At 43.0% G+C, this 27,503-nt stretch overlaps 2 protein-coding genes across 4 annotated transcripts in view; one reads left to right on the forward strand and one right to left on the reverse strand.

The window, feature by feature from the left end:
• The first annotated feature begins 1,879 nt into the window (after positions 1 to 1,879).
• Positions 1,880 to 12,839, forward strand: LOC308099912 (uncharacterized protein). Of its 2 annotated transcripts, none has more exons than XM_080448774.1 (5): positions 1,880 to 2,039; positions 5,002 to 5,269; positions 6,354 to 6,386; positions 11,675 to 11,716; positions 11,837 to 12,839. In XM_080448774.1, the coding sequence occupies exons 2-5, from the start codon at positions 5,011 to 5,013 to the stop codon at positions 12,085 to 12,087; spliced, it is 585 nt and encodes a 194-aa protein (XP_080304900.1). In that variant the 5' UTR covers positions 1,880 to 2,039; positions 5,002 to 5,010; the 3' UTR covers positions 12,088 to 12,839. The 2 variants fall into 2 exon arrangements, with proteins under 2 accessions (XP_080304900.1, XP_080304901.1); XM_080448775.1 differs by lacking the exon at positions 1,880 to 2,039 and adding an exon at positions 3,175 to 3,301.
• Positions 12,840 to 13,414: 575 nt separating this feature from the next.
• mast1a (microtubule associated serine/threonine kinase 1a) overlaps positions 13,415 to 27,503 on the reverse strand; it is an 84,403-nt gene continuing 70,314 nt past the window's right edge. For both annotated transcript variants that reach the window (XM_080451724.1, XM_080451723.1), the window contains exons 21-28: positions 24,153 to 24,316; positions 22,399 to 22,643; positions 21,835 to 22,086; positions 21,498 to 21,730; positions 20,984 to 21,106; positions 20,597 to 20,733; positions 20,218 to 20,405; positions 13,415 to 17,763 (exon numbers count right to left, since the gene is read on the reverse strand). In XM_080451724.1, coding sequence (XP_080307850.1) covers positions 15,971 to 17,763; positions 20,218 to 20,405; positions 20,597 to 20,733; positions 20,984 to 21,106; positions 21,498 to 21,730; positions 21,835 to 22,086; positions 22,399 to 22,643; positions 24,153 to 24,316 — 3,135 coding nt within the window. In that variant the 3' untranslated portion in view covers positions 13,415 to 15,970. The remainder of the gene's footprint in view (positions 17,764 to 20,217; positions 20,406 to 20,596; positions 20,734 to 20,983; positions 21,107 to 21,497; positions 21,731 to 21,834; positions 22,087 to 22,398; positions 22,644 to 24,152; positions 24,317 to 27,503) is intronic.

Raw genomic sequence — 27,503 nt, forward strand, 5'->3', positions numbered from 1 at the left:
AATTGCCCCCCAAAAAAGAACGCAAATCGCAACTACCAATATTTACGACTTTACAGTAAAACAACAAGCCCAACGTCGCTTATAATAAGCCGACATGGCAACCTTGCAGCAGAGAACATTTACTTCCTGTGTCCCGCCCCCGAGAGCACGCGATTGGTTTAACGTCAGATGTAACAGATCTGATTGGATATACGTCAACAATGAGGGTCATGGGGTGTAATATTTACGCTGACTGACAGTTATGTAATTTCTGACGTATACATTAAATGGTCTTGAAATGTTACACTATTGATTGATGTATTTTATTTAGTAAGACATGAGAACATCAGTACATGGAAGTACAAATTCAGGGTCTACTAAACTGGGAGACTCATTATGCTTCAACGAAAATATTTTAAAGCTCCATGTTCGGTCTTTGCAGCCAATAGGCAACATGAGCCGTGTTTTATCATGTTAATTAAACAGCATCATTGTTTGTTAAAATATTTAAATATTGATCAGCTTATCGGCGCATGAAGGTTTAGCAGGTGGATGTCACGTGGGATGGATCCAGTGTTGCCATATTTAGTGAGAGAAATAAGCAACCAGGTCTAGAAAACAAGCCCAAAAGAAGCATCTTAGGCCACATGAGAACTTTAAACGTACGGATCTATACAAGCTCACAACGCGTCGCGATGCTGAGCTTGTAGATCTGCACTTTCAAAAACTCTTGCAATAAAATGTGGAATATTTGGAATATTTTTGAAACATTCTAACAACACAAATGCTCCCTGGAACAAAACATTTATGAATATTTGAGAACCACTGGTTTAAATAATAATGAATACCTTTGGAAGCAAGCCTAAATAAGCAAGTACACTTTATAAACAAGCCCCCCCCACAACCCGCAACTTTACAGAACAAGAAGCCCAAAGTGATTGATTGATTGATTGATTGATTGATTTGATGTACTTGCAGCTAGCTAGTTAATTTGCAGAACTTGATGAGTATTACACAAAACATACATTAACCACATTCTGCCTTATATAATTCGGCTATTTGAAAGTAGCTGATCTACAAGCGCACAACAAGTCGCCTTGCGAAGCATTGTGAGCTTGTAGATCTGCTATTTTCAAAATATTTTTTATACATTTTAACCATTTGAAAACTTGAAATGGGAATATTCTGCATAATGAGCTCACTTTCTACTTTTGGTACTTTAAGTAGGCCTACTTTTTGAAACCAATACTTTTGTACTTTTAGGGCGCGGTCCCACCGCACTTTTATTTTACCTCTGGGGTGGAATCTGCCAATGGTTTGTCAAAGCAAATGCGTGAAAAATAAAAGTGCGGTGGGACCACGCCCTTATGGACTTTTACTTGTAACAGAGTATTTCTACATTGCAGTATTGATCAGTATTGTTATTGATTAGGGGCGGCCATAGCTGAGTGGTTAGTGAGCCCGCCTAGGGAGCCAGAGGCCCTAGTTGCCCCAGGTACGATTCCAGGCCAGCCCAGCAAATGTGTCGATGGAATGCAATTTGTCCCTGAGCAACCTCTTAACCCCTAATTGCTCACAGGCACTCATTGGAAACAAGACCGTAAGGACTTTCATGAACGGACCTGTTAAAGGAATTATCCATTATCCATCTACTTAAGTAAAACATTGGAGTAGTTTTTCCACCACTGTTTATTTATTCATTCAAAATATCTTGGTGGTGGATCCCAACAGAGGCCCTAAAAGCGGCCACTCGTTGCCTAATATGAGAGTTGAAACATAAAAGGGAAGGGGGGGGACATATAGAGGAGGAGCAGTAGTAGCCTATTTACTACACACACACACACACACACACACACACACACACACACACACACACACACACAGACAGACACACACACACACACACACACACACACACACACACACACACACACACACGTTGAAGGAACGATAAGCGACGCACACATCTGCATCTACGCTGATCCTTCCACTGTAAACTTTATTCAACATTTTTGTTCAGCTTATCTTTGAATCCTGTGTCTGTAACACGTTAGTCTAAGGTAAGCTATTTTCTCTGTTCTGACTCTTTTAATGTGACACAGTTTAAACACTGAGTGGGTGTGGTAGCCTACGTTTAAGAAGTTGTATTGTAGTAGAGTATTGCCATGGATCAACCGTCATGGATGATCTTCAACCTGGTGTTTGCACTTTTTTCATTTACAGCCCATAGATCTACATAAACGCTCAGATTTTTTAATATAAAGTGCTTTCTCTATGGCTACGGGTGTTATTATATAATACAGGTCCTCAAAAGTACCCGTATTTTCCGTATTGTTCAATACAAAGCATTTTAATCCGATTGGTGGCCATTTTTTCATAGAGTTATAATGTATCAGAGTGCAGTACGCCTCCCAACCGATAGGGTCGCGTAGTTAAAAGCATATGGAGGAAATACGGTAAAAATGGCCACCGATTGGATTAAAATGCTTTTTTATTGAACAATACGGAAGATACGGGTACTTCTGAGGACCCGTAGATAATTGTAACATTTGTGGCCATGGGGTAAGCACTTAATCTGTGAAATCTGAATGTGTATGTAGATGTAGGGGCCAAAAAGGGAGTACGTTAAAACACCAGGTTGAGGTTCATCCATGACTGAGCCTACACTATCCTCGGCCGACCCGGGCGGCCTGCTTATTTCCATTAGTTTATCATGGAATATTATTCTCCATTGACAGAACCGCGCACACATCTATGATCCATATCCTATATTTGTTTCATGGTGCATTTTTGTGTTATAGTCACTTTCAACATGTTTCAAAAGTATAGAAAGAAAGTTGACCAAAAGAGAAAGTGAAAGCAAAAAAGATGTTCGAGACTCGCTTAAGGCATCCGCATTCCAATAGCTTCCTTTAAAACATTTAATTTTCAAAAATATTAAAAAAAAATGAAAAAACGAAAATAGTTAATCTAGACGCTGCGCATGTTGCTCGTGTTATTAAAAAAAAAAAAAAAGTTTTCGAAAATAGGGCACAACATGCATACAATAATTATGCAAAAACGTCCTCTCTCTCTCTCTCTCTCTCTCTCTCTCTCTCTCTCTCTCTCTCTCTCTCTCTCTCTCTCTCTCTCTCTCTCTCTCTCTCTCTCTAAGAATCTCTCTAAGGTGTTACCTTTTGTAAGACTCTTTATAATCATAGGAGAAGCTGACAAGTTGCCTTTTGGAGTCAGTGTAGGTGGCTCAAGTTACTCTCTGAAACACCAGTGATAACAGATGTAGGCCTACGCACGCGTCCACTCCGGGCTAAAGGGGTTTAGGAAGGTACGTGGCACTCCTTCCTGCAGACATCCCACCCTGGAAAAAAATCATTTCAGGGAGGTCAAGAAAATATATGAACATATATATTTTTATATATGCCACATATATGTTTAACATATGTGGATATATGATCTATATATGACACATATATTTCCTATAAATCCACACATATGCACATATATGAACCTGAATATGGCACATATGCAGCATATATTTTGCATATAATTGCCATATATTGGCATATGTGTTAATATATTTAGTAGGTGGGCTCCATTTCCGGGAGACTTTGATTGATTGATTGAATATTTTATTAGGCAAAAAATTTAAACAGCACAATTACATTTATAATACTTTGTCTAAAAGGTCCGTCCAAAAAAGTCCTTGCGGTCTTGTTTCCATTGGGGTCCTTGGTATTCAATTCATAGACTCCTGCAAGGGAGAGGTGGGATGTCTGCCTTCCCGTAACCCCTTCAGCCTAAAGCGGTCTAATCAAAGTCCTCTTCAGAGCTACACATCTAATATGGTTAAATATTGAAACAGGAAGACTGTGAGATGACATTTCTATTCTAGTGCATTTGTGAAATAATTGTTCCATCTAATGAAGCATTCTACATCTGTAACAGTAATATGCTTTCACTGATCTGTGTCTAGAAGGTAGAAAGACTGTAGGCTTTTTTGGTTATTAATTATTATATAATTGGTTATTTTTTCTAATCAAATTTTCCACAATTCTACATTTGGATGTTGACATAAATGATTGTACAGATCCTCTTAAAGGGTAAGACCACTTTGGTAGAGGTTTGGGTTGTGTAGTTACCTTGCCATGATGTAACTCCAAAGGTGGGCAAGAAATCAAAAATAATTGCTCCATTGATTAGAAATTGATAATTCAAAATATGCTCCTCATTGACTTACATTGTACGGTAAAACAGCTCTCAAAGTCACTCTTTTAGCACGTAAACAAACGCAAACAAAGTTGATTCAGACAATATAGAACCTCACCAAACCCAGTACTGTTTTTTTTTTAAATAAAATTTTCAACTTCCTGTTGATTTTGCCATTTTTAATAAGTAGAAAACCTGGACTGGATCCGCGGATCCGGATCCAGATCTTCAAATAGTAAAATCAACAGGAAGTTGACATTTTTATTAAAAAAACAAACAGTACTGGGTTTGGTGATGCTCTATATTATCTGAATCAGCTATGTTTGGGTTCATTTATGTGCTAAAAGAGTGACTTTGAGAGCTGTTTTACCGTACAATGTAAGTCAATGAGGAGCATATTTTGAATTATCAATTTCTAATCAATGGAGCAATTATTTTTGATTTCTTGCCCACCTTTGGAGTTACATCATGGCAAGGTAACTACACAACCCAAACCTCTACCAAAGTGGTCTTGCCCTTTAAGAAAGGTTTCCTCAGTTATTGTGTGTACAGTATGCCTCATCTGTAACATTCTACAAATATACAGTAACAGTGTTTAATCAGTAGCCTATGCATTTGCTTTCACAGACCTGTGGGTCTATATATGAGTTATATACTATATTAATCCAAATAGTTTTAGAACCATAGATAGAATATATGTTTTTTTTTCTTCTGGTGTACACAGTATGTATAACATCAACTAAAGCTTGAGTTCAGTCTCTCCAACCCAAAACATTAAGAGAATGAAGTTGAGATGTTGACATGCTGTCTTTCTTCCAGACTTCAACCATGACAAACATTCGGAGAATGATCAAAGAGCTTCTGGATAAGCTGGGTGCTCATGACTTCGAGGAGTTCCAGACTGAACTGCAAGATACTGACAACTTTGCCGGCCAAAAGCCGCTCGTAAAATGCGTTCTAGAAAACACAAGCAGGACCAAAACCACCGATCTGATTGTGCAGACATACCCCAAACATGCAGTTCAGATCGTGGCAAAAATTCTGGGGAGAATTGGCAGGTCAGATCTGCAGGAAGAATGTATAATAGGTATAATATTTACAGTTACTTGATTGTCTCTATTTGCTGCTACAGTATTGTACACTGGCTGCCAGCGTGTGTGTGTGCGTGTGCGTGTGCGTGTACACGTGTGTGTGTGTGTGTGTGTGTGTGTGTGCGTGTGCGTGTGCGCGTGTGCGCGCGCGTGTGTGTGTGTGTGTGTGTGTGTGTGTGTTCGTGTGTGTGTGTGGTGGTGGGGCTGAGCTTTTAAGCATGGTTAAATGTTGCGTAGAGCATGTCATGTCTTTGGACACACGACACAGGAACTATATCATAGGTAGTACAACTGAACTTATGTGAGTACTTGAATGCTTTTGATAATTGAAATTGCTAATTCAAAATATGGTCCTCATTGACTTACATTGTACGGTAAAACAGCTCTCAAAGTCACTCTTTTAGCACATAAACAAACACAAACAAAGCTGATTCAGACAATACAGAACATCTCCAAACACAGTACTGTTTCTTTTTTTAATAAAAATGTAAATTTCCTGTTTATTTTACTATTTGAAGATCCGTATCCTGATCCACGGATCCAGTCCGGGTTTTCTTCTAAATAAAAATAGCAAAATCACAGGAAGTTAACATTTTCATTAAAAAAACAGACAGTCCTGTTTTTTTTAAATATATTTTTGGGGGCTTTTCTGCCTTTATTGATAGGAACAGTAGACAGGAAATGGGGGGATGACACAATGGGGGGATGACTCGCTGTCAGGCTGGATTACCAGCCTAGGTGCCCAGATGGTTACGCCAACCGTCCGGGCCAGTACTGTATTTGGTGATGTTCTATATTTTCTGAATCAACTTTGTTTGTGTTCGTTAAAGTGCTAAAAGAGTTACTTTGAGAGATGTTTTACCGTACAATGTAAGTCAATGAATTAGCAATGTCTAATCAATGGGGCAATTATTTTGCACCATTGATTAGATTTATTTTCCACCTTTGGAGTTACATCATGGCAAGGGTTGTGGGTTAACACAACCCAAACCTCTACCAAGGTGGTCTTGCCCTTTAATAGTCCATATTATCAAATGTTTGCATGCTAAATTAATTTGAACTTTGGTTTATTTCTTGCAGATCAACCCAATGGACCGGCTGCAACTGCCCCAGGTGAGTAGGATGACTATCCAGAGAATAGAGCCAATTAATTTCATCTTAGACTATTGGGCTTAAGTGAATAACCATAGTAGACTTACTAGCGTTACTTACTGTCAAATTCCATTTGACGTTTTCATTCCATTCTCCATCATAGTTGTAGTGGTGATTTGTCCTAAAAATAATGATAAATAATAAAACATATTCGATAATCAAATGGCACCTAGGAAACCCAGGGTAAATTAGTTGATGTTTTTTGTTCTATATTACCATTTTCAACAAAGCTTCATACTAGTTGTTGCCAATACTGGGAGCGCCATGGAGAACGGCAGCTTCGTACGCGCTCCGTAACATCGCAACGTTTTTCCATCTTTTTTGTATTTTTTAGCCTTCTCTTTTTTCCCTACACCGTCGCGTGTCTAAGGAGTTATGACAGACAAGCACTTATGGACATCAGCACAGCGATTACACACAGAATTCCGGACTTTTTTGCCGAAAACCTCCCACTCGGCTGGATGGGGGGAGGGGTTCCCTTTGTTCCAGCTGGAACAACAACATACCCAAGGCGACGGAAAAGACCAGGACGACGAGGGACAAGAGCGGGTCTCCTCGTAAGAACAACAAAACGTGGATATAAACCTGCACTGCCTTCAATCCTGCTAGCGAACGTTAGATCTCTGTGTGAATCAAGAACAGTGACCACTATGGACGACTTACTAGCGCGCGTAAAGTATAACAGTGAGACAAGGAACACGTCCATTGTTGTGCTGACAGAGACGTGGCTAACGGAGTTAGCATCTGATTCTTCCATCACTCCTCCTGGCTTCACAGCGTATAGGAAGGACAGAGACCCTGTACTGAGTGGTAAGCAACGTGGGGGGGGAGTTTGTGCCTTGATCAACAACAACTGGTGCAAAGATGTTAAAATCCTAGATAGTCACTGCTCACCAGACCTTGAACTTTTAATCATAGCCTGCCGTCCTTTCTACCTACCACGCGACTTCAGCATTGTGATTGTAGCCGTTGTTTACATTCATCCTGGAGCTAATAAGGACACAGCTATGAGGGAATTACACCAGGCGATTAGTGCACAAGAAAATCGCCACCCGGACTGCGCAGTCATCTGCCTAGGCGACTTCAACCGGACAGACTTAAAAAAGGTCTTTCCCAAATTCCACCAGCATGTCGCCTGCAGTACCCGTGGTGACAATATTCTTGACCACTGCTACACGCCCTTCAAGGATGGATACAAAGCTCTCCGCCGCCCACCGCTAGGAAGCTCTGACCACGACGCCATCCAGCTGCTACCTGCCTACAAACAGAGGCTAAAAAGGGAGCCGGTCGTTGAGAAGGAAATCCGAATCTGGTCTGAGGACACAGACGCTATGCTACAATCCTGCTTCTACCAGACTGACTGGGGGATGTTTAAGAACGCCGCTGGGAATAACATCAACGAACTCTCAGACTCAGTCACTGGCTTTATCAGTAAGTGCATAGATGACATAGTCCCAAAAAAGACAGTTCGGATCTATCCCAATCAGAAACCATGGATGGACAGCGGAGTACGTGCACATCTGCATGAACGGGATGCTGGTTTCAAATCTGGCGACGTGGAAACGCGCAACACGACGCGCGCGGCCCTAAACAGCGCCATCAGGAAGGCGAAAAAGGCCTACACAAAAAAGATGCAAGACAAACTCAGCAATGGCGACATCAGGAGCACATGGCAGGCGGTACACACCTTGACAGACTGCAAAACAAGAACCAGAAGCGAGGTGAACCCGCCTGCCTCCCTCCCCAATGAACTGAACACTTTCTACGGCCGGTTTGAGATCAGCTCCAACCGCGGCAGCCAAGCGGGGCCATCAGCAGCACCAGCAGAGGAGAACCCTCTAACCATCTCGGAGAGAGAAGTGCGTACAGCCTTCACACGGGTCAACATCCACAAGGCAGCCGGACCTGATGGGATTCCAGGCCGGGTCCTTAAGACATGTGCAGACCATTACATTACATTACATTACAGTCATTTAGCAGACGCTTTTATCCAAAGCGACTTACAATAAGTGTATTCAACATAGGGAAGGGAACGAAAACTACTAATCACCAGAAGTCTTTAGTGCATTATCTGCAAAAACAAGCAACCAAGAGTATACCTAGCGCTAAGGTAAAAGTGCAATATATCAGCTACCTATTTCCTTAAACAGATGAGACAAAATAGCTAAATCAAATGAGCATGAGCTAAAACAAATAAGTGAATCGACTAAACAAGATCCAATAAACAATCCAATAATCCAATAAACAATACAGCAATAGAAAACAAGCGTTCGTACAACTAGTTAACAACAAGTTGGTCAGGCAGAGAGGAAGGGTAGTGTTTCCTGAAGAGGTGAGTTTTCAGCCTGCGGCGAAATATGGGCAGTGACTCTGCTGTCCTAACATCAGTGGGAAGTTCATTCCACCACTGTGGGGCCAGAACAGAAAAGAGTCGTGACCGTGTGGATCGGCCAGAAGGACCCTTGAGTGACGAGGCAATCAGTCGCCCCGAGGTGGCAGACCGAAGTGGTCGGGCAGGGGTGTAGGCATCGACCATAGCCCGGAGGTAGGAAGGAGCTGTTCCTTTCACTGCCCTATAGGCTAGCACCAGGGTTTTGAACTGGATGCGAGCCGCTACGGGGAGCCAGTGTAGAGAGCGGAGAAGGATGGTTGTGTGGGAGAACTTGGGGCGGTTGAACACCAGACGAGCCGCAGCTTTCTGAACAAGCTCCAGGGGTTTGATGGCAGATGCCGGAGCACCAGCAAGGAGGGAGTTGCAGTAGTCCAGGCGGGAGATGACGAGAGCCTGGATGAGCACCTGGGCTGCCTTCTCCGTGAGGAAGGGGCGAATCCTCCTGATGTTGTAGAGCAGGAATCTGCAGGACCTCGTCACTGATGCGATGTTTGCCGAGAACGTCAGTTGATCGTCCAGGGTCACACCCAGATTCTTCGCAGTCCGAGTTGAGGTCACCACAGCATTATCAATGGTGATGGCCATGTCTCGGTGCGGACAGCCCTTCCCCTGGAGGACCAGCTGGCGGGTGTCTTCGCTGACATCTTTAACCTCTCCCTCTCCCTGGCTGTGGTCCCTGCAGGGTTCAAAATGTCAACCATTGTGCCCATTCCCAAAAAGGCCAAAGTGACATGCCTGAACGACTGGAGACCTGTTGCTCTCACCCCGATCGTCAGCAAGTGTTTCGAGAAACTGGTGAGGGAATACATCAGCTCCACGCTACCTGCCTCGCTGGATCCGTGGCAGTATGCATACCGCAAAAACAGATCCACCGACGACGCTATTGCCATGGCTCTCCACACCGTCCTCTCGCACATGGACAACAAGCTGCTGAAGGACAAATATGTACGTATGCTGTTCGTGGACTACAGCTCAGCATTCAACACCATTGTCCCAGCAATACTTGACAAAAAGCTCAGAGACCTAGGGCTACACCCAAGCATGTGCGACTGGATACAGGACTTCTTGTCCAACCGACATCAGGTGGTGAGAATGGGCAGCATCACATCCGACCCCCTGACCCTCAACACCGGAGCACCCCAGGGATGCGTGCTGAGCCCTCTCCTCTACTCCCTGTACACGTATGACTGCATAGCCACACATGTCTCCAACACCATCATAAAGTACGCGGACGACACGACAGTGATAGGCCGAATCGTCAACAACGACGAGTCTGACTACAGAGAGGAGATCAAATCAATGGCACGCTGGTGCCGGGAGAACAACCTCTCTCTTAACGTCGACAAGACCAAAGAACTGATCGTGGACTTCAGGAGGCCGCGGAGAGACCATGCGCCCATCCTCATCGACGGTGCTGCAGTGGAAAGGGTCAGCGAGTTCAAGTTCCTCGGAGTACACATCGAGGAGGACCTCAAATGGGAGACGCACTCCACACACGTGAGGAAAAAGGCTCAGCAGCGACTGTACTGGCTCCGCCACCTGAAGAAGCTCGGAGTAGGACGTCGCATCCTCAGGCTGTACTACAACAGTTCTGTTGAAGGCATCCTAACAGGCTGTGTCACGGCCTGGTACGGGAACTGCACTGCCCGAGAAAAGATCAGCCTACAACGAGTAGTGCGATCGGCAGAGCGGATAATGGGAATCGAGCTCCCAGCGCTCCAGGAACTGTGCAAAAAGCGGTGCGTGGTCAAAGCCAAGCGCATCATCAAGGACAAGCACCACCCAAGTGACAGACTGTTCAACCCCCTACAACGACCGCGACCGGGCAAGGGGCTCTACCGCAGTATCAAGAGTTCCACCACCAGGTTCTGGTGTAGTTTCAATCCGGCTGCTGTCAGAATGCTGAATGGGGCATAAGACTGAATGAGGCATAGGCCTTGTTCAGCAGCCTGACAACAGGCGGCGCAGACTTTTCTGGCTCTTCCTGAACACACCTGTGGATTATACCAGGGACAATGACTTGGACTTTAGCCCCCCCTCGGACACACCTGTGGACTACACCAGGTACAAATGACTTTTTGTTGCACTCCCTCATGGAGCTACTTGCGGATTATACTAGGGTCAGTCCACTCTAGGTGGACACGCACTGACCTTTTGCACCCTTAATCCCTTGTATAACGCACTGACTTTTTTTTGTCTTTTTTTATTGTGCTCCTTTTCCTCTAAGCACCTTAACGTCCATTGTCTATCATGCACAGTATAAGTATAACATGCACAGTATACAATACATTGCTGCTATGCTCAGGCACCTTAGTTTAGTTTTTTTTTGTTTTTTTGTTTTTTTATTATCTCAGGTAATTTGTAAATATGTAGATAACTTGTCTGGCCTTCTGTTGCTCTCTTGTTTTGATCTCCTTCCCACTTGCCCCCCACCCTCTTCCTCTCCCCCCCCCCCTCTTCTTTCTATGGAAACTAACGTTGCGATGGGAACGATGTACAAAAAAGAATTTCACCCACTTTTTTACCTTGTAAACCTGTGATGTGACAATAAAACTGATTCTGATTCTGATTCTGATTCTGAATGCAAGCTGAGACTTCAGATGCGTCAATGTCCCATAATGTCTTGCAGGTGGTGGGCAGTGCAAGCTTGAGTGTTAGTTATCTGGTGTGTGTATGAAATTGCCATCTTATTTGGTTAGCTGTTGCACCTTACAATATTACACAAGGATTAATAACCAGAACATAAGGATCAACAGCTACTACTTTGATGTCTGGAAATATTTTATGTAATTAGATCATTTAATATTTAACTATCATATTAATGTCTACACACTGCTTTCACTTCTCTCTTCCACAGGACCATCTGAACCAAAGATCACGAACAGCCTTTCTGTTCCAGGTACAAGACCCACTCTTTTCACAAGATATCCATAGTTCCATATATACACATTTTTCTTTCAACTTACCATCTTGAGACATCTTATTTATTGCAGTATGTTATCCTTTGTTTTCTTTAAAGACGCAAAGGCTTTCTTCATCAAGAAACGTGGGGCTTTGGTCAGAGACGTCAAGAACGTGAAGTCCATCGTTGATAATCTGATAAGTGAGGGGTTCCATGCTGAATTGGCCGCCAAAGTTGCTGCTCAGGAAACAGACCCAGATCGCATGAGAAAGATCCTTGACAGTGTGACCAGCAAGGCATTAGCAGAAGTCCTTTTCAACGCTCTAGTCGAGCATCAAAAGGATGTCATGATGGAATTAGTGGGATAAAACCTTCCAATGAATCCAGGGATATGTCATACATCTTTTATAGCTGATACAAAATATTCCAGGGATCATACACACTTAAAGGTAGGGTAAGTGATTTGCAATTATTCAAATAATTGCAAAATGGGTCTATTTTCTGATTGTGCTCGTTACTATAGAGTGTCCTGTCCATATAAGGAGTCTCCAATGTCTCTCCAGCTCTTTATTAAACAGAAAAGGCATTTTCAGTGCTCTCTCCTGATTGGCTTAAAATGTGTCACCCACCTGAAAATCTGCTATATTCTGTTTACTAAAGAGCTGGAGAGACCTATGTGACCGAACAAACGCTCTGCAGCAATGATTACTATTAGAATATAGTACTTTAACCTTTTTTAACAAAACAAAACAAATTACCAAAACATATCACTTACCCTACCTTTAAGGTTTGCTATTGGTATTTAGTTGTTTAGATCTTTTGTTTAAATGTTAATTTTCTTTGTCATGTGCAGGACATTTACATTTTTTACTGACTGCATTATCTGATGCATTCACTATTCAGGTTGTATTTTTTTATACTAGAAAACATTTGTAACATGTAAAGAAAAGAAATACCTTGATAAGGTGTGACATTCTGATATTGTAAAGAACCTTTTGGTCTTTAATTGAAACTGTAACTAGAAAAAGGATTGTTTTGTGTTCAATCCAATACTGCCATGTCCAGGAGGATTTAGATTGTAAATGGGACCACTATGCTAAAAAATAAAAACAAAGATATGAAACAACTCTACTTTGACCTTGGACCTTATCATTTAATTTATACTAGCATTTTAATTTGTACTGTGACAGTACGTTTTAACAGCGGGCGACTCTCGGGCGATCGCCGGACGACATCGTTAAAACGCACCGTCAGTACGTTTTAACAGCGGGCGACTCTCGGGCGATCCCGGGCCGGGCGACATCGTCCAAAAGATAAAGAAAATCCATCTTTCATCGCCCCCCCGCCCACTTCGCCCTATCGCCAGTAGTCGCCGGCTCTCATAGACATATAATGCACTTCCGGAAAATACTATCCTGATCGCCCGCTGTTAAAACGCACCTTTAGGGTCAGTGAGGGATCAAATAGGTCTCATGAAATCGTTTTAGATATATTTTTTCTTTTCTAAATGGTGGTAATTGAAGCTACTTGCGGGCAAGGGAGAGGATGATGCATGTGGCCACAGTCTTCCCAAGTTCCACCTGGCCTATATGCTATGTTCACACTGGCAGCCCAAATTATTTAAAAAAGGAGTCACAAATAAATGGTCTGGCAACTTTTGGATCAAATCTCTGAATTTTATTACACATACTGCACTTCAGGTGTCTGCATTTAAATGACATCTATCACAAACAAAGTGCCCCATGATACAAATAAATACACTTTCAGTTAACAGATAAGTGGAATGTCATTATACTTGGATCTTGTGTTCATTTTAAGAATCCATGTATACAGTATGTGAATACAGTATATTCTATGTTCTCCAAAGTAACATCATACACATAATATTTAAAATAAAGTGCATCTCACACTACTCTTTTCGTTAGTCAGAACCAGAACTGACTAATAGCTCAAACATGTAACTCTGGGACAGATTCCTCTGATTAGTAAAATGCCTGCAAGTGGGTGCAAGATTTTTACAAGATTTAGTACAATTGTTTTTCTTCATTGACTGATCTGAGCTGACCTGATTTGTATTTTTTACATCGACATAAAAAAAAAACTACTCAGCTACTATAAGGTGTTCTTGTCACTAGAACTTTTAAGGAAAATCTTTAGAAAACTGTATGCCCTATTCAAGAAAGGTAGAATTAACAGTCATATGAAGAAGACAGCAACATAAAAGGAATGATTCATGTGTCACGTGTACAGTACATTTAATTAATTACTGCAATATTCTGCATATTCTGCATAAACAGAAAGAAAATGCATATTCACTAACCCTATTTCTTATAATGTCCATTCTACAATATATCCGTGACCGTATCAGTGGACATAACCTTGTTACAATTATCTGAAGCTCGCCAACCAAGTTATTGGAGATCACAAGGCATTATGTTGAACAGAGGCAATTTTCAACCAGCAGAGGGCAGTGTAACATGCCTTATAACAAACTGCATGAGAGCTTGCAGATCTTCACACAAAATGATCCTCTTATCTAATTCATACAGTAACTAGGCTGGTTACAATATTGGACAAGCAGTCCATACCTGCCAACAACTGTAAATGCCTTGCATAAGATTATGCATATTGGATAGTAATTGTGAACTGAGATGAACGTGAAAGAGTGATTCTCTCACACTGTAGGCCTGTCTTTCCTTTAATTTCAGCATTCTTGCTGAATGTATTTGATAGCAAATCCTTTACTCAAAGATTACAGATGTCATACAAATGAGAGCATAAAATAGATATTATGATCTATATCCACTGTATAGTGCCTAACAACACAGTTTGATTACAGATAGCAGGTTTATTGTGATACAGAATAACAGCACTAAACATACCTGACTCTACAGCCCTATCTTATCCACTCAGCCCTTTTATAAACAAGTTATGCTACATCCATGACTGCCTGCTTCCCCGTTTAGGTTCAGATCAATACACAGGTTTCCTGTACACATGCCTGCCTTCAAAGGTCAAGCACAAATCTATTTTCTGTATACAACTCCAGTTTTTACAAGTATCTATTCTAGCAATATTTGCTGTGCCAGTGATAATAGAGTAGCAGAGGATTTTCTTCCATGTGGCAAAAATATGTAAATGCTATTAGACACTGAACGCTGTCCATTTATTTCCAGTCTAGTTGTTATTGTAAATCCTTGCTGATTTGACCGAGTATGATGATCCAGCACACACGTGCCACAGACATACTTGCACGCACACACACACACACACACACACACACACACACACACACACACACACACACACACACACACACACACACACACACACACACACACACACACACACACACACACACACACACACACCCTCCTATGGTACATGGGTGAGTGGGTGTGTGCCTGTTTGTGTGTGAAAGCTGCAGGAAAAAGCAGAGTGAGAGAGCAGGCCTCTGGTGGCTCTCCTGTGTAGCAGAGATAAGGGCTGAGCCCAAGCCTCAGTCAGCCCAGCTTTACCCTAGAACAGGCCAATGCCTTCAAATAGCCACCAGAAATAGACACAGCCGCTTCGAGTCATGCACCAAGAATGACAGGGAGACTTTACTTGATGGTGGGACATTCACTGACAGAACGCCTCGGCTGACAATGCAAATCAACTCACAGAAAGATAACTGCTGGATGGAAAATAAACAATCGTTTTTTCGTGGCCAAACTCACATTTTGTGTGTCGCTTTGTTTTGTCTTATGTGAATGCTAGATTACATTGAGTCTCAGTGGATCATCTGCATTTAAATCATTGTCTGTAAATGGTTTAAATGGCTTCCTCTGATTGACAGGAAAAATAGTGGCTGAAATTCAAAATCGAGTGACTGGATTTGGTATTCACAGTATTCAGCATGTTTTGATCAGTAAAGCACTTGTTGACCGTTTTGTATCTAGTATACATACATTACATACATACCATATGACACGCATTCCCACATACACTCACACATACATACATCTGATATAGACTTTTACATAACATGGGGTGCCTTCTTATTAAATAGTACTTTACAATAGAAAACAACAATAAGCACACCTTTACAGAAGTTTTTTTTTCTTTACTCCTGATTTTGGAGTTAATCAATACCTTATTTCTTATACATTTGGAATGTTCATGCTCTTTTTTAAGTGCTTTACTTATGCTGCATTGTTCTTCTGAAAGGCATTTGTATTCCCAATTTTTCCCCTTATCTACCACATGGGGTCACATCTTTTGGGGGCTACCACCTCCAAACTTCTCTCGCAGTGAGCTAACAGGACTTTGGGTTACAACTGCAGGCCCGCCAACTGCTCGGCCTCCGGAGGAAGCCTCTCCCTTTCCTGCTGAACTACCCTGCTTCTCCTCCACCGTCTTGGCCTGCTGGTCTTTGTTCTTTGCTCCATCCTGGTATCCCAGTTTCATTGGCCCAAGGACAGTTTTGGCCACAGCGGTTAGCTGGGTGACAAAGCTTGTCTTTTCACCGGGGGAGACAGGCCGGGACTTACAGAGGGAGGGTCCGCAGAGCGAGGGGGTAACTCCGGTGGGGGACGGAGACGGGGAAGGTGAGTGCTCCTCCACCACTTCCAGTCGACACTTGTCCTCCCAGTCCAGAGTGCCTCGGTAGCAATTAACAGGCCCCAGGCCCTGCCTAACCTTTCCGAGGGAGAGAGGCTGTCCATGGGGAGGGACAACAGGTGCAAGGACCCTGGACGGGAGTTTAGGGCTTTTGGAGCCGAGGTCTGAAGTTCTCGCATCATTGCTCTCAATACCACTCTTTCTCAGACTCTCCCCCATAACCGATGGTTTAAATGATTTATTTATGCTCATTGCCAGGCCCTGTCCGGTACCTTTATCAAGTGCAGGGGTTGTGCCTTTGCCTAAAACACAACTGGGCAGGCATGTCTTACTTGTACAACTCTTACTGTCCCCTACCTGCTTTGGCTCAGTTTTGCCTCCTAGGTTGTCCAGGGGATCTCTCATATTAGAAAACATACTCCAGACTGTTCTGGGTTCCTGATGTTTAGGAGATGAGACTGTTTGAACTTGGGGGATGTTGTCAGGCCCCTTCAGGCCACCAAAAGTTCCTGTTGTTTTGGTGGGTGTGCTCGGAGTTGAAGTTCTCATGGTGTCTGTACTTGGGGACTGAAGTCTGGAGGTTTGACCAAGCTGGGAACTCAACGGGTCACTTCTAAGAGATTTTCCAGGAAAGGAAGACTGGATCTCTGCGGCTCCGCCTCGACTTGGGGATTTCTCTGCAACTGCCGCTTTATATTCTGTATCTTTCTCTCTCTCTCTCTCCCTTTCCTTCTCCCTCTCTCTCTCCCTTTCCTTCTCCCTCTCCCTCTCTCTTTCCTTCTCCCTTTCTCTTCCAGCGAGCAGCGCTTCCCTGCTCAGTGGCGACTCCTGCCTGCCGAGCCTCCTCACAGGTTTGAGCACACCAGTCTCTGGAGCGGCTGAGTGGGATGGGGAGCCCAGGCAGGAGTGCAGCGGTGGGGGGTTAGAAGGCAGGTTTTCCCCCTCAGTCTCAAGCAGGCTCTGGAGCCCCATCTGGGCCATCTCACAGAGGAAGGCGTCTTTGCGGTAGTCCGCGTGTTGCATCTCCAGGCTGTGCTTCCTCAGCGGTCCGCCCAGTCCCCCAGAACTGGACTGGGTCAGAGGCGAGCCGAGTTTCTCTGCCGACTGGACCCGCTTGAGCAGAGGGGAGCGAGGGGGCTCGGCGCTCTTGGGCCTGGAATGGACCACCGGGGGCGAGGAGTGGAGCTTAGCGGGGAAGGTCTGGGTGGTGTTGCAGCTCCCTACAGTGTGGCCTGGTAGCGGTGGAGGAGAGGACTGGGTGGGAGAGGGAGTGTGGGCCAGCGGGGACAGGGGGATGTTGCCGGCAGACTTGCAGCGGGCTGAGCGGTACTGACGGTGGAGTTTAGGGGAGAGGCCATGGAGGGAGCTGGGCCTCATGTGCTGGGAGGCAGCAGGGGAGTTGGGGGTGCTGGAGGCTGGGGAGCTGCTCTGAGAAGACGCACCTGGAGGAGAGCACAGAACAAAGTGAAAAATATGATACAATCACAATCAGCAGCAACTGTACAAGTACCTACGGTATGCAGCATATTTTGCTCTAAGTATGATGTGAGCTTGCTAAGGGTACAGTATGTTCACACTAGGTGCTTTTTGTGAAGGAAAAGCGCTGCCTACAGTGACTTTTCTGCTGAAAATTAAAAAAGAAAGAAATGTACTGCAATATAACTCTATGGAAAGTACCGAATATTGATAACAAAGATTTAAACTAGTATAGTACGCTAGGTGTAAATTAAGACAGAGCCATTTTAGCATAGACAAGCTGTCAGACCGCCACCAACTCTCTGTCTGTGTTTTTCCCCTGCCTGTCACCTCTCCTGGTGTGGGCTGATGCTGGTGAATCAGCAATATATTAATAGTATTTAAGAAAATACGACTCCACGACGAATATAGTGAATACGAAATTCTTGTTCTTGTGCGCGCTCCATCATTTGTAGTTTTCATGAGGAGAGAGAGGACAGAGGTAGAGTAAGGATAAAAAAGATAAAAAAGCGGTCCACATAATACAGTAAGGGCATTTTAAAAGATAAACTATTCTCAAATTTTAAAAGTGCAGTGCTCGGCCAGAAAAATGGCTTTGATCAGCATCTTATAAAAGCGGGTGTTATGCACCTTTTGGTAATTTCTCATCGAGTTTAATAGCAGTTTAAATAGCAGTGCCTATTTTCTTTAAAGGTGCCTAGTGTGACTGCATAATAAATGTACATATTTGTGCTATCATGTACCTTTCTGTGTATGCATCTATGCATAGATGAAGCAGAGTTAGAATTGCATCGGAAAATCTTGAACAGAATTTAATGGATTATTTAGTATTCTATTGGTAAAAGACAGACTTCTTATCTTCTGCTTTCTTTGGTCAGAAACATTTCATCCACTCTAGTCCCAAGCATCTTGTACAACCAACTATTAGCTTTGATGAGCACTCCTTCAAAAACACAAGGTCTCTTTATGCTTCCCATGTCAAAAACAAATTCAATGCAACACACATGTTAAAGTAATGTATAGGGCAAACATTTGTTTGTATTTTAGGTTTTTAACTGTCTTCTTATACATGTAATATGTTTTCTTTATGTTGCTATGTAATTTCTTTGTGCAGACCCCAGGAAGAGTAGCTAGCTGCTGCTGATGTAGTAGCAAATGGGGATCCAAATAAACAATCAACTATATTTATCTGAAAAGCAATTTGCTGTGCTCCTAATGACCTCAATCAGGTTTATCACTTATGTTGAGAATGAGATCTTCATTAATTTGCAACTGTCTGATTGAGCCTGACTCTAATTAAGATGCAGATCAGCCATACTCTTCCTGCCAGCTCTTATACTAATAAACCTGACATTTATTTTTAATCAACACCTGCTTGGTGACTCAGTTATATTGCGGCGCTGAGGCAGGGTTTAACAAGTTATGATATTGTCTGGGATTGTTTGAAAGCTAAGCCCCTAGTTTGTTTAGTGTGCTAGTTTTTAATTTCTGTCCTTTCCTCTGTCATTTGGTGTGTTCACAAGCATGGTGAGAGTGTCCTGAGCAGTATTATATGCACAGGTTTTGTTCAGTTTTCCCATGCTTTTACTTTTACCATGCCTTTTCTATTATTTGAGGCAATACTGCGTGGAGTCTAGTCTCTGGCTTGCTTTTCAGGGCCACTTGGTCTTCTAGGGCCTAGAGTCTTAGAATCTAGGCTAAGGTTGATAAAAGTTTAGCATTTTAAAGTTGCCTTGAGCTTGGCATGCCTCACTGAAGACCGTTAGGCATAAGGAAGTTTTAATTATTAATATAGGGACTGAGGGTTACTCAATACCTTAAAAATGTACTGTGTCTAAGGGTAACACTCTGGGATTTAATTTGTGTTAATTCATGCTTGCATGTGTGAAAGGTGTGGAAGATATTTTGAGAGCTTTGCACAGTAGCTGTGTGCAATAGCTTGGTATAAGGCTGGATATGATGTTTTCTTACCCTACATATACGTACACACGTTATTTTGCCAGCAGGGAAGACGGTATGATCTTGTTTTGGGGGCAAAAAAAAACATTTGTTTGCATCAACCCCTAGTTGTTTATGACACGTTATGTTACATAAATGTAACAATTGCATTGTTCTTTGTGCCGTGACTATTCATAGTATTATGTAGGACAGTGGTTCTCAAAGTAGGGTCTGGGAAGCCCCAGGGGTCCTTGAGGGGGTTCCAGGGGGTCCCCAGCTAAATTATTGATAGTTAGAAAGCAAATGGTCCCTTATAGGTCTGTAACTCTGAGAGTGTACAAATGGAACCAAATGGACCCTTACGGGTCCATTTGGTTCCATTTGTACACTCTCTGAGTTATGGGGTCCTTGAAATTAAAACGTTTCAGAACTAGTGATGTAGGTTGATATTGACGCGGTTTCAGGTCACCAGCCGTGCCTACCCAGATATGAGGACTCCGGTGTGGATCGGTAGCCCTGTGTGGGGGAACGGGCTGACAAGCTGTGTGTAGGGGAGCCAGGCAGACTCTCACTGGAGGAGAGAGAGCGGTTCAGGGAGGACAGGCTGCGGCTGGTGTGGATCAAGTTGGACTGCTTTGTGATTTTGCGGAACAAGGAGTTACGCTTCTTACTGCCAGGGGAGAGACAATGGGAAGAAGACAAAGGAGATTGTTCAAACCTTTCAATGTTGTCAGTTATGGTGCAAGACAAGTGTCATGGCGTGTGCTTAAGAAAATGGTGTAGACATAATTTGTTGTTACGTGAGGCCTGCTGTGACATCATTAACAACAACAAGTAACAGTGTGGGACACAACATCCTACCTCTCCTGTCCGTCCTTGGCTACGGTCCTCTTGTTTCGCCGAGCCATCTTACCCTTGTAGCTGGCCTTGCGGGCTGGACCCACCTTGATGGACGTGTTCTCAAAAGGCGTGGTGGTCACTGTCACCTTGTTCCCACTCTGTAAGATGAATTAATAATATAATAAATAACTTATATAATAATAACAAGAAGGAGACAGGGTCTAATAACATAGCATGACTAAAAAGAATCAGAATCGTCTTTTCCTTCACCGAACAAGCAACATGGTTTGTTTTTCCAAATAAGAAGATGCTGAAGTTATATCATCCATTCTGTTGTCAAAAGCAAATTTCTAAAGTAAAAAAACCTTACACTGTATGCTCGCCTCATACTATGTGTATATGCCTTACCTTGAGAATGAGTTCTACGACTTCAGTGTGGACCAGACCATGGACAGACTCCCCATTGACATGGGTGATGAGGTCACCAGCACAAAGGCCTGCTTCCTGAGCAGGGCCTCCGTCCTCCACGTGCTGCCATTGAACCAGAGACATAAGCACAACATTGTAGCGTCAATACAGGAATCCCCATGGCCTTGAACAGTCAAATCAATATATTCTAACTGTTTTCATTTTCATATTAAAGCAAGAGAATTCAGTGAATGCAGAGAATCTACACCTTTCAAAATGGGTTAGAGGATGAAAACTGTGCCTCCTGCTGAGAGACCATGTGGCCTTCTTTTCAGTAGCTCTCATTCCCCAACATATCCCACATTCTTTACTACTATTTAAGGATAGACCTCCAACTCAGGTTAAAATGTTTGCTTGCAAAGCCGGTCCCTGAAAAACTGTAAACAAAACGTAATCCTTTTTGCTTAATACAGTGTTACTGTATGTTACTATCATACAGTAACAACCCTCTCACCCAAACGATGTGATGTACACTGTAGATGTCGCTGTCTCCGATGTAAACCCTGATGGCCCTGAGGGTGAATCCGTATTTCTTCCCAGAGCGATGGATGGTGATGGGGGAGCGCAGCACGCTGACGGACGGGCAGAAGTCTCGACTGGGGGAAGAGTCACGGGACGAGGGGTTGGAGGAAAGAGAGCGGGGGGACATGGGGCTTGCAAGTGGGGAGTATCCGCCATGCTGCTCCACTGGAGACAGGGGAGAACACGTGAAAAAGAGAGGAAAAATATGAGACAACAAATTAGTGAAATATCCCACAGGCATGAAGACGTGTTGTTCTAGCGTCGCGTACCTGCTGGTATGCTGACTGACAGGGCAGTGGCGGAGGCTGACTTGATGACCTTGGCTCTGGAGTTACGCTTTTCCCCCTCCCCTCCTGAAAGTTGCTGGTGGCGCGCCCTTCGGAGGACCAGGTCGTTTGTGGCCCGCGATCCCATGGTGTCGTGCGGAGGCGCCACAACGTCACGACTGGCTACCACCGGGCCCGGGGCTGACGTGCTGGCTATGGCAGCTCCCACTGTGTCCCCTGCTCTATTTGGCTTGTCTGTGAAGAAATAAACACATGTGGCTCTTACTTATAACCTGAAACGTTACAAATGACTCACCTGCCTACTTGCTCAGCGGTAGCCATCTAATGAGCTATTATGGTGTGCTTTCTCACCTCCTCCAGTCCACTGCTTTATCTCTCTTTTACTCTTTGTCACTCCTTCTCTTATCACAACCTTTTCTCTCTCGTTACTTTCTGCCTCTCCATCTCTTTTCTGACTCCACCGTTTCCTAACCACTCTATGTCACTCCCACTCTTTCTCCCCTCCCAGCCAACCCCGATCTCATCTTCCTCTTCTCCTTCCCTCACCGACTCCATTGGCCTCTTTCAGACTGATCCTCTGCTCCAGCAGACTGGGCGAGGGGACGTTGAACCCATCTAGGGACGTCCCACGGGCCTTCACTGGGGTCTGCCGAGACAGGGGGTCTGGGTCTCCTTCCAGTGGTGAGGCGAACCGATGTGTGTCCATCAGGGCGGAGAATCTGCGCCGAGCCCCGAGGGGAGGGCTGGAGTCCCCTTCCATGTAGAGGGACTCGGAGCATGACAAACGCTTCCTACGAGAGAGGGACATAAACACGGCCATACACAACAAAAGTCATTTATCAAATGTTAACATTCTGATTTCCAATACCTTTTATAAAAACACAGAGTATAAGATATTTTAAAGAGGAACTACTATTACCTTTCATAGTAATGAAAGGTATTGGTGATGAATAACAATTGGGGCATGATAACTAGCATAGTGGCAATTATCATTTTGCTAAATGCAACACAAAATGCAAATGTATGGTTATTCACCTCTATTCTATTTTTCTCTTTTGACAATACCCAACACAAAGATTGAACAAGAAATACTGAACCCAAAAACTTAACCAAACATAAAAAGTAAGCAATCAAAAAGAAAACAGCTCTACAACTAACACTATCCCATACAGCCTGTTCTTGAGATATAAACCTTCACACTTTGTTTGGAATAAACATCAAATTGTATGTTTATTGCACTCAGTACCACACTTGCGATCTTGTGCTATGGCCATGTACATTTCTAATAAAACTATAAAAAACAAAAAACAAACTAGAAGCTGTATCACAAACAATGCTCCATTACAAGAGCCAAGAAACTATTTCCTCCACCTTGAGCCAAAAATGACTCTGTTCAAGGTGGCTTTACCCAGAACATTAAATCTCATGCCATTCAGTCAACAAAATGATGCATGTTCTTCTTTCTTTTTTTAAATGAAGGAAAACTGTTAGTATTTGTATTGTCTGTTTAATCTTTTTCTCTGGTTAGCTCCTATTGCAAGTTCCGGTTGCTGTTGGATCTGTTTCTGCTTTATTATGCTGGTTGAGCTATTTGACAATGGAAGAAAAAAAGGCTGCATGAGTGGGTGGGAGGCCTGAGTCATAATCCATGGTGCATTATATGTTTGTCTTTGTGGTCACCAAGGAAGGACCGAATCTGCACTCAGCCTTTTATTGAAAATTACCTTCAAATGTACTGCATTCCTTATGTGCACCGAAATCAGCAAAATTATACACACTATACAAAACTGTCAAACAATACTAGCTAAACCTAGGCATGATTATTTGGGTTTGGGGAAGTAACATTGTTCTATCTACTGTACATTCAAAACTCCTACAGTTACTAATGATATTATTTTCCTGAAACTAAAGCGCTCTCTTGTTGTATAATTCTAATTTCCATAATGCATTATCCATGAAGAGAGAACAGAACCAGTGTTTCCCAAAGGAGAATGCTAAAGAGTCATGTAAGCTAATACAGTACCTCTTCTCCTACTTGTAATCATAATAGGCCTTTACACACCGGATTTGACATTGACACAAAATTATCATTTCAATTAGAGTCTCATACATATTCTATACCTATATTGTATATAGAATATCAAAGTTTTCAAACTTTAATGATGTGTGATACTGTGCTTGACTAAAAATGAGAACTCTCATTATGGAAAAACTTCTAAACACTCTGCTGCACACCTCTTTAACACACGCACGCACGCACACACACACGTCATACCCTTTCAATACATAATACCACTCACATTTCAGGTGACCCAGTCCTCCAGCTCTTGTCCCTCATGCCGAGGCTTCCCAGACTCTCCCTCTTGGTCACCTTGTCCTCCCTGGGTCCTTTATGTTCCCTTCGGTTCACAGAGGATGGAGCTTTCTGTTCCAACTGAGACAACTGTTCCATACTGCTGTACACCTTCAGGGGGAGACAGAGAGGGGGACACAGACGAAAACAAAGATGATCATTTAGCCTGTGTGCAGACTGTGCAGCAGTTGCGGGCCGTGAAATAAGCCTTTACACTGTTAGCAACAACAGCAGGTTCCATGAGCAGCAAATGTTTGAGGTTGACTGCTGCTCTAAAATACTTAAGTGAGTATGCATGTTAACCACTTAAACCCTCGCATCCCAATTCTGGGATTCTCTTTACTAACAGCAAGGCACATTTCAGTTGAGAACTGTTGGGTGGCAGATATCACTTCTGCCCATTAAAAGCTCTGTTATACTTGGTTGCATGCTGGTGTCGCGCAACCGGAATAGCGATCTACATTGTAAATCGTCTATTTTCGGTGCGCGCCGCGCAGCCAAGTATGCATCAGGCATAACACTGTCAAAGTGCCCTTGACTAAGGTACTGAAAATGAAACACAAGACTACCCAAGAGGACCTGCATTGCAGGCAACCCTGCAGGCTCACTTCTGATGAAATGCATATGCAGCAAACCGTTTTAGCTAAAAGAGAAAATTCTCTGTCCGTTTTCCTTATTCTGATAAGGAAGAGAGAAACCCTGTGCATCTATTTATCTTACAGTATGACTTTTAATCGCATATAAGCTGACATTGACAATCTTAAATAGGATTTACATGATCTTGTTAAAAACAAATAATCCTAGTTTATACAGTATCCACAGACACTCACTTAATAGTGTATTGCTTTCAATGCCATCTCCATCGATCTACAATGTGCATTAATATTATGAACTGACTCCATAAAACCAGCATCCTTATGGGTGTGACCTTTATATGGCAATGCGTGCAGAGAGTGACTGAATCGATTTGACTCACTACACATAAGAGTAGCTAGCGTATCAGCATCTATGTTTAACGTAATGTTTCAGTGTGTGGTCATGTTCATGGACACACACGCAGACACACACAGAGCTATTGAAGCAGCGGCTCATTAAGTGCAAAATAGGATGTGAAAGCAAAGTCTTGAGGGTGAGTACTACATGTATAACCTGCGATGAAGAGGTTTATGAAAGGTAAAAAAAAGATTCAGCAGTGCACCATGGAATTCTATTTCATAATATACAGCTAATATTAGCAGTATGGAATGGTATTTAGACAAGGGGACAATGACAAGTCCAAGTAAGTGCTTGTGTGTGAGTGTGTGCATGTTTGTGCGTGTGTGTGCTATTTTAAATAGTATTATGTGCTCATGTTTGTATAATAGACACTTATACTGTAGGACCATTCAAATGCAATAGACACTTAATTCAATGTGTGTCTTTACTGAGAAGCAAAGGTCCCTATTATAGCCTGGTCTTATACTGTAGGACCATCCAAAAGTGTTTCAAACCATTATAGTGTCGCTGTAATTGAGCGACACTAATTCAAGATTCCATTTACTTAAGAGCTGAACTGAAAGAAGCTAGAAGATCTGTCATCTGCCAGTGGTGAGAATTAAGACACCATGAGGCATGTTTAAACGAGATTGAGAGAGTCTATAGCCTCACTAGTACCCTAGAGGCAATGCTTCCCCTTGCAAATCAAAGTGGTTGAAATGAGAGAAGAAAAAAAGGAAGGAAGGTTATTATTCGTGCCAGTATATACTATATCTAGGGGTGTGCCGATACACTCATTTCATGAAACGATACGATACGATATTGGGCTCACGACATCGATACAATACGATATATGGCACTTTTTTATTATGAAAATATATGGGGGGGGGGCAAATGCAAACAAATATTTCTATTTTGCATTATGCAGACATGCAAACTTGTAGATTTTCAGCTACAATAGCCGTTTTGAATCCAAATAGGGCAATAGTGTGACACCTGACCCGAAAAAAAAAACATGTTGTCACCCTTTTCACCTCGGGGCTGTTTGCATGCCTGATTATTATTATTGTAAAAAATAAAAGAAATAAAAATTAAACGATATTTTTTCCCCCCAAAACGATACATATCGTCACGAAAAAGTATCGCGATATATCGCGGGAGGATATATCGGCACACCCCTAACTATATCATATATGCACAGAAGGATTAACTCCAATGTAATGGGGAGTGTAGAAGAGAGGTGAGAGAGTGCAGGAATGTGTCAGGGTGATTTGTGACAGAAGGGTACAAGGAAGAGTGAAAGGGAAGATGTACTGTATGGTAGTGAGACCAAGAAAAGACAAGAGGCAGAGCTGGAGGTGGCAGAATTGAGGATATGCTATGATTCTCATTAGGAGTGACAGGGAGGGAAAAGATCAGAGATGACTATATTAAAGGATCAGCCCAGGTTAGAAGGTTGGGGGATAAAAAGAGAGAGTGGTGGTTTAGACATGTGCAGAGGTGGGATGAGGGGTATACTGGGAGAAGAATGCTGAAGATGTAGCTGCCAGGCAAGAGGAGAAGAGGAAGGCCAAACAGGAGGTTCATGGATGCGGTGAGAGAGGATATGGAGGTGGCTGGAGTGACTGAGGAAGATGCAGAGAACAGAAGCAGATGGAAACGCTGTGGCAACCCCTGATGGGAATCAGCCGAAAGAAGAAGAAGTCTGAAGGATTAGCACATATTCTAAACAACAACAAAAGCTCTGAAGTAAACTAAAATAAAGTTCTATGATTAAAAAACTGCATTCAGAGGGGCGGCCGTAGCTTAGTGTGTAGAGGGGTCGTCTGGTAATCAGAAGGTCACCGGTTGGTCCCCCGCCACACCCAGTATGCGCGTCAAAGTGTCCCTGAGCAAGACACTTAACCCCTAACAGCCCCAACACCCCTCTACCCCAACCCCCCGAGTGCTAATCATGACCATCTGAGCAGCCCTCAGTTGGGTGAAGCCTGAAATAGAATCTCCCTGTGGGGGATTAAAGTCATTTGGCAATCAACCCATTTGATTTTGAGATAACTTGTGTGCGAGTGAAAATTTTGGCCTAAAAGTGGCGCTAGAGGAAATGCCATGGAGGTCATCAAATTTAGTAGAGGTCTAATTTCTTCTGCTGAGGAGCATGAAGGTGCACACTGGAAAGCAAATTACATCCAGCCAGTAGATTTCAAGAAATCTTGTTTGGGACCAAAGTGTTTTGGACAAACCGAAAACGTGAACGATTAATTCTCAAAAAGAAGGGAAAAAAAGATGAAAGTGCCTAGTTTCTGTACAATTTAGCCTTATGTCT

The sequence above is a fragment of the Gymnoscopelus braueri genome (assembly GCF_963280865.1).
Source record: "Gymnoscopelus braueri genome assembly, chromosome: 2".
Taxonomy (NCBI): Eukaryota; Metazoa; Chordata; class Actinopteri; order Myctophiformes; family Myctophidae; genus Gymnoscopelus; species Gymnoscopelus braueri.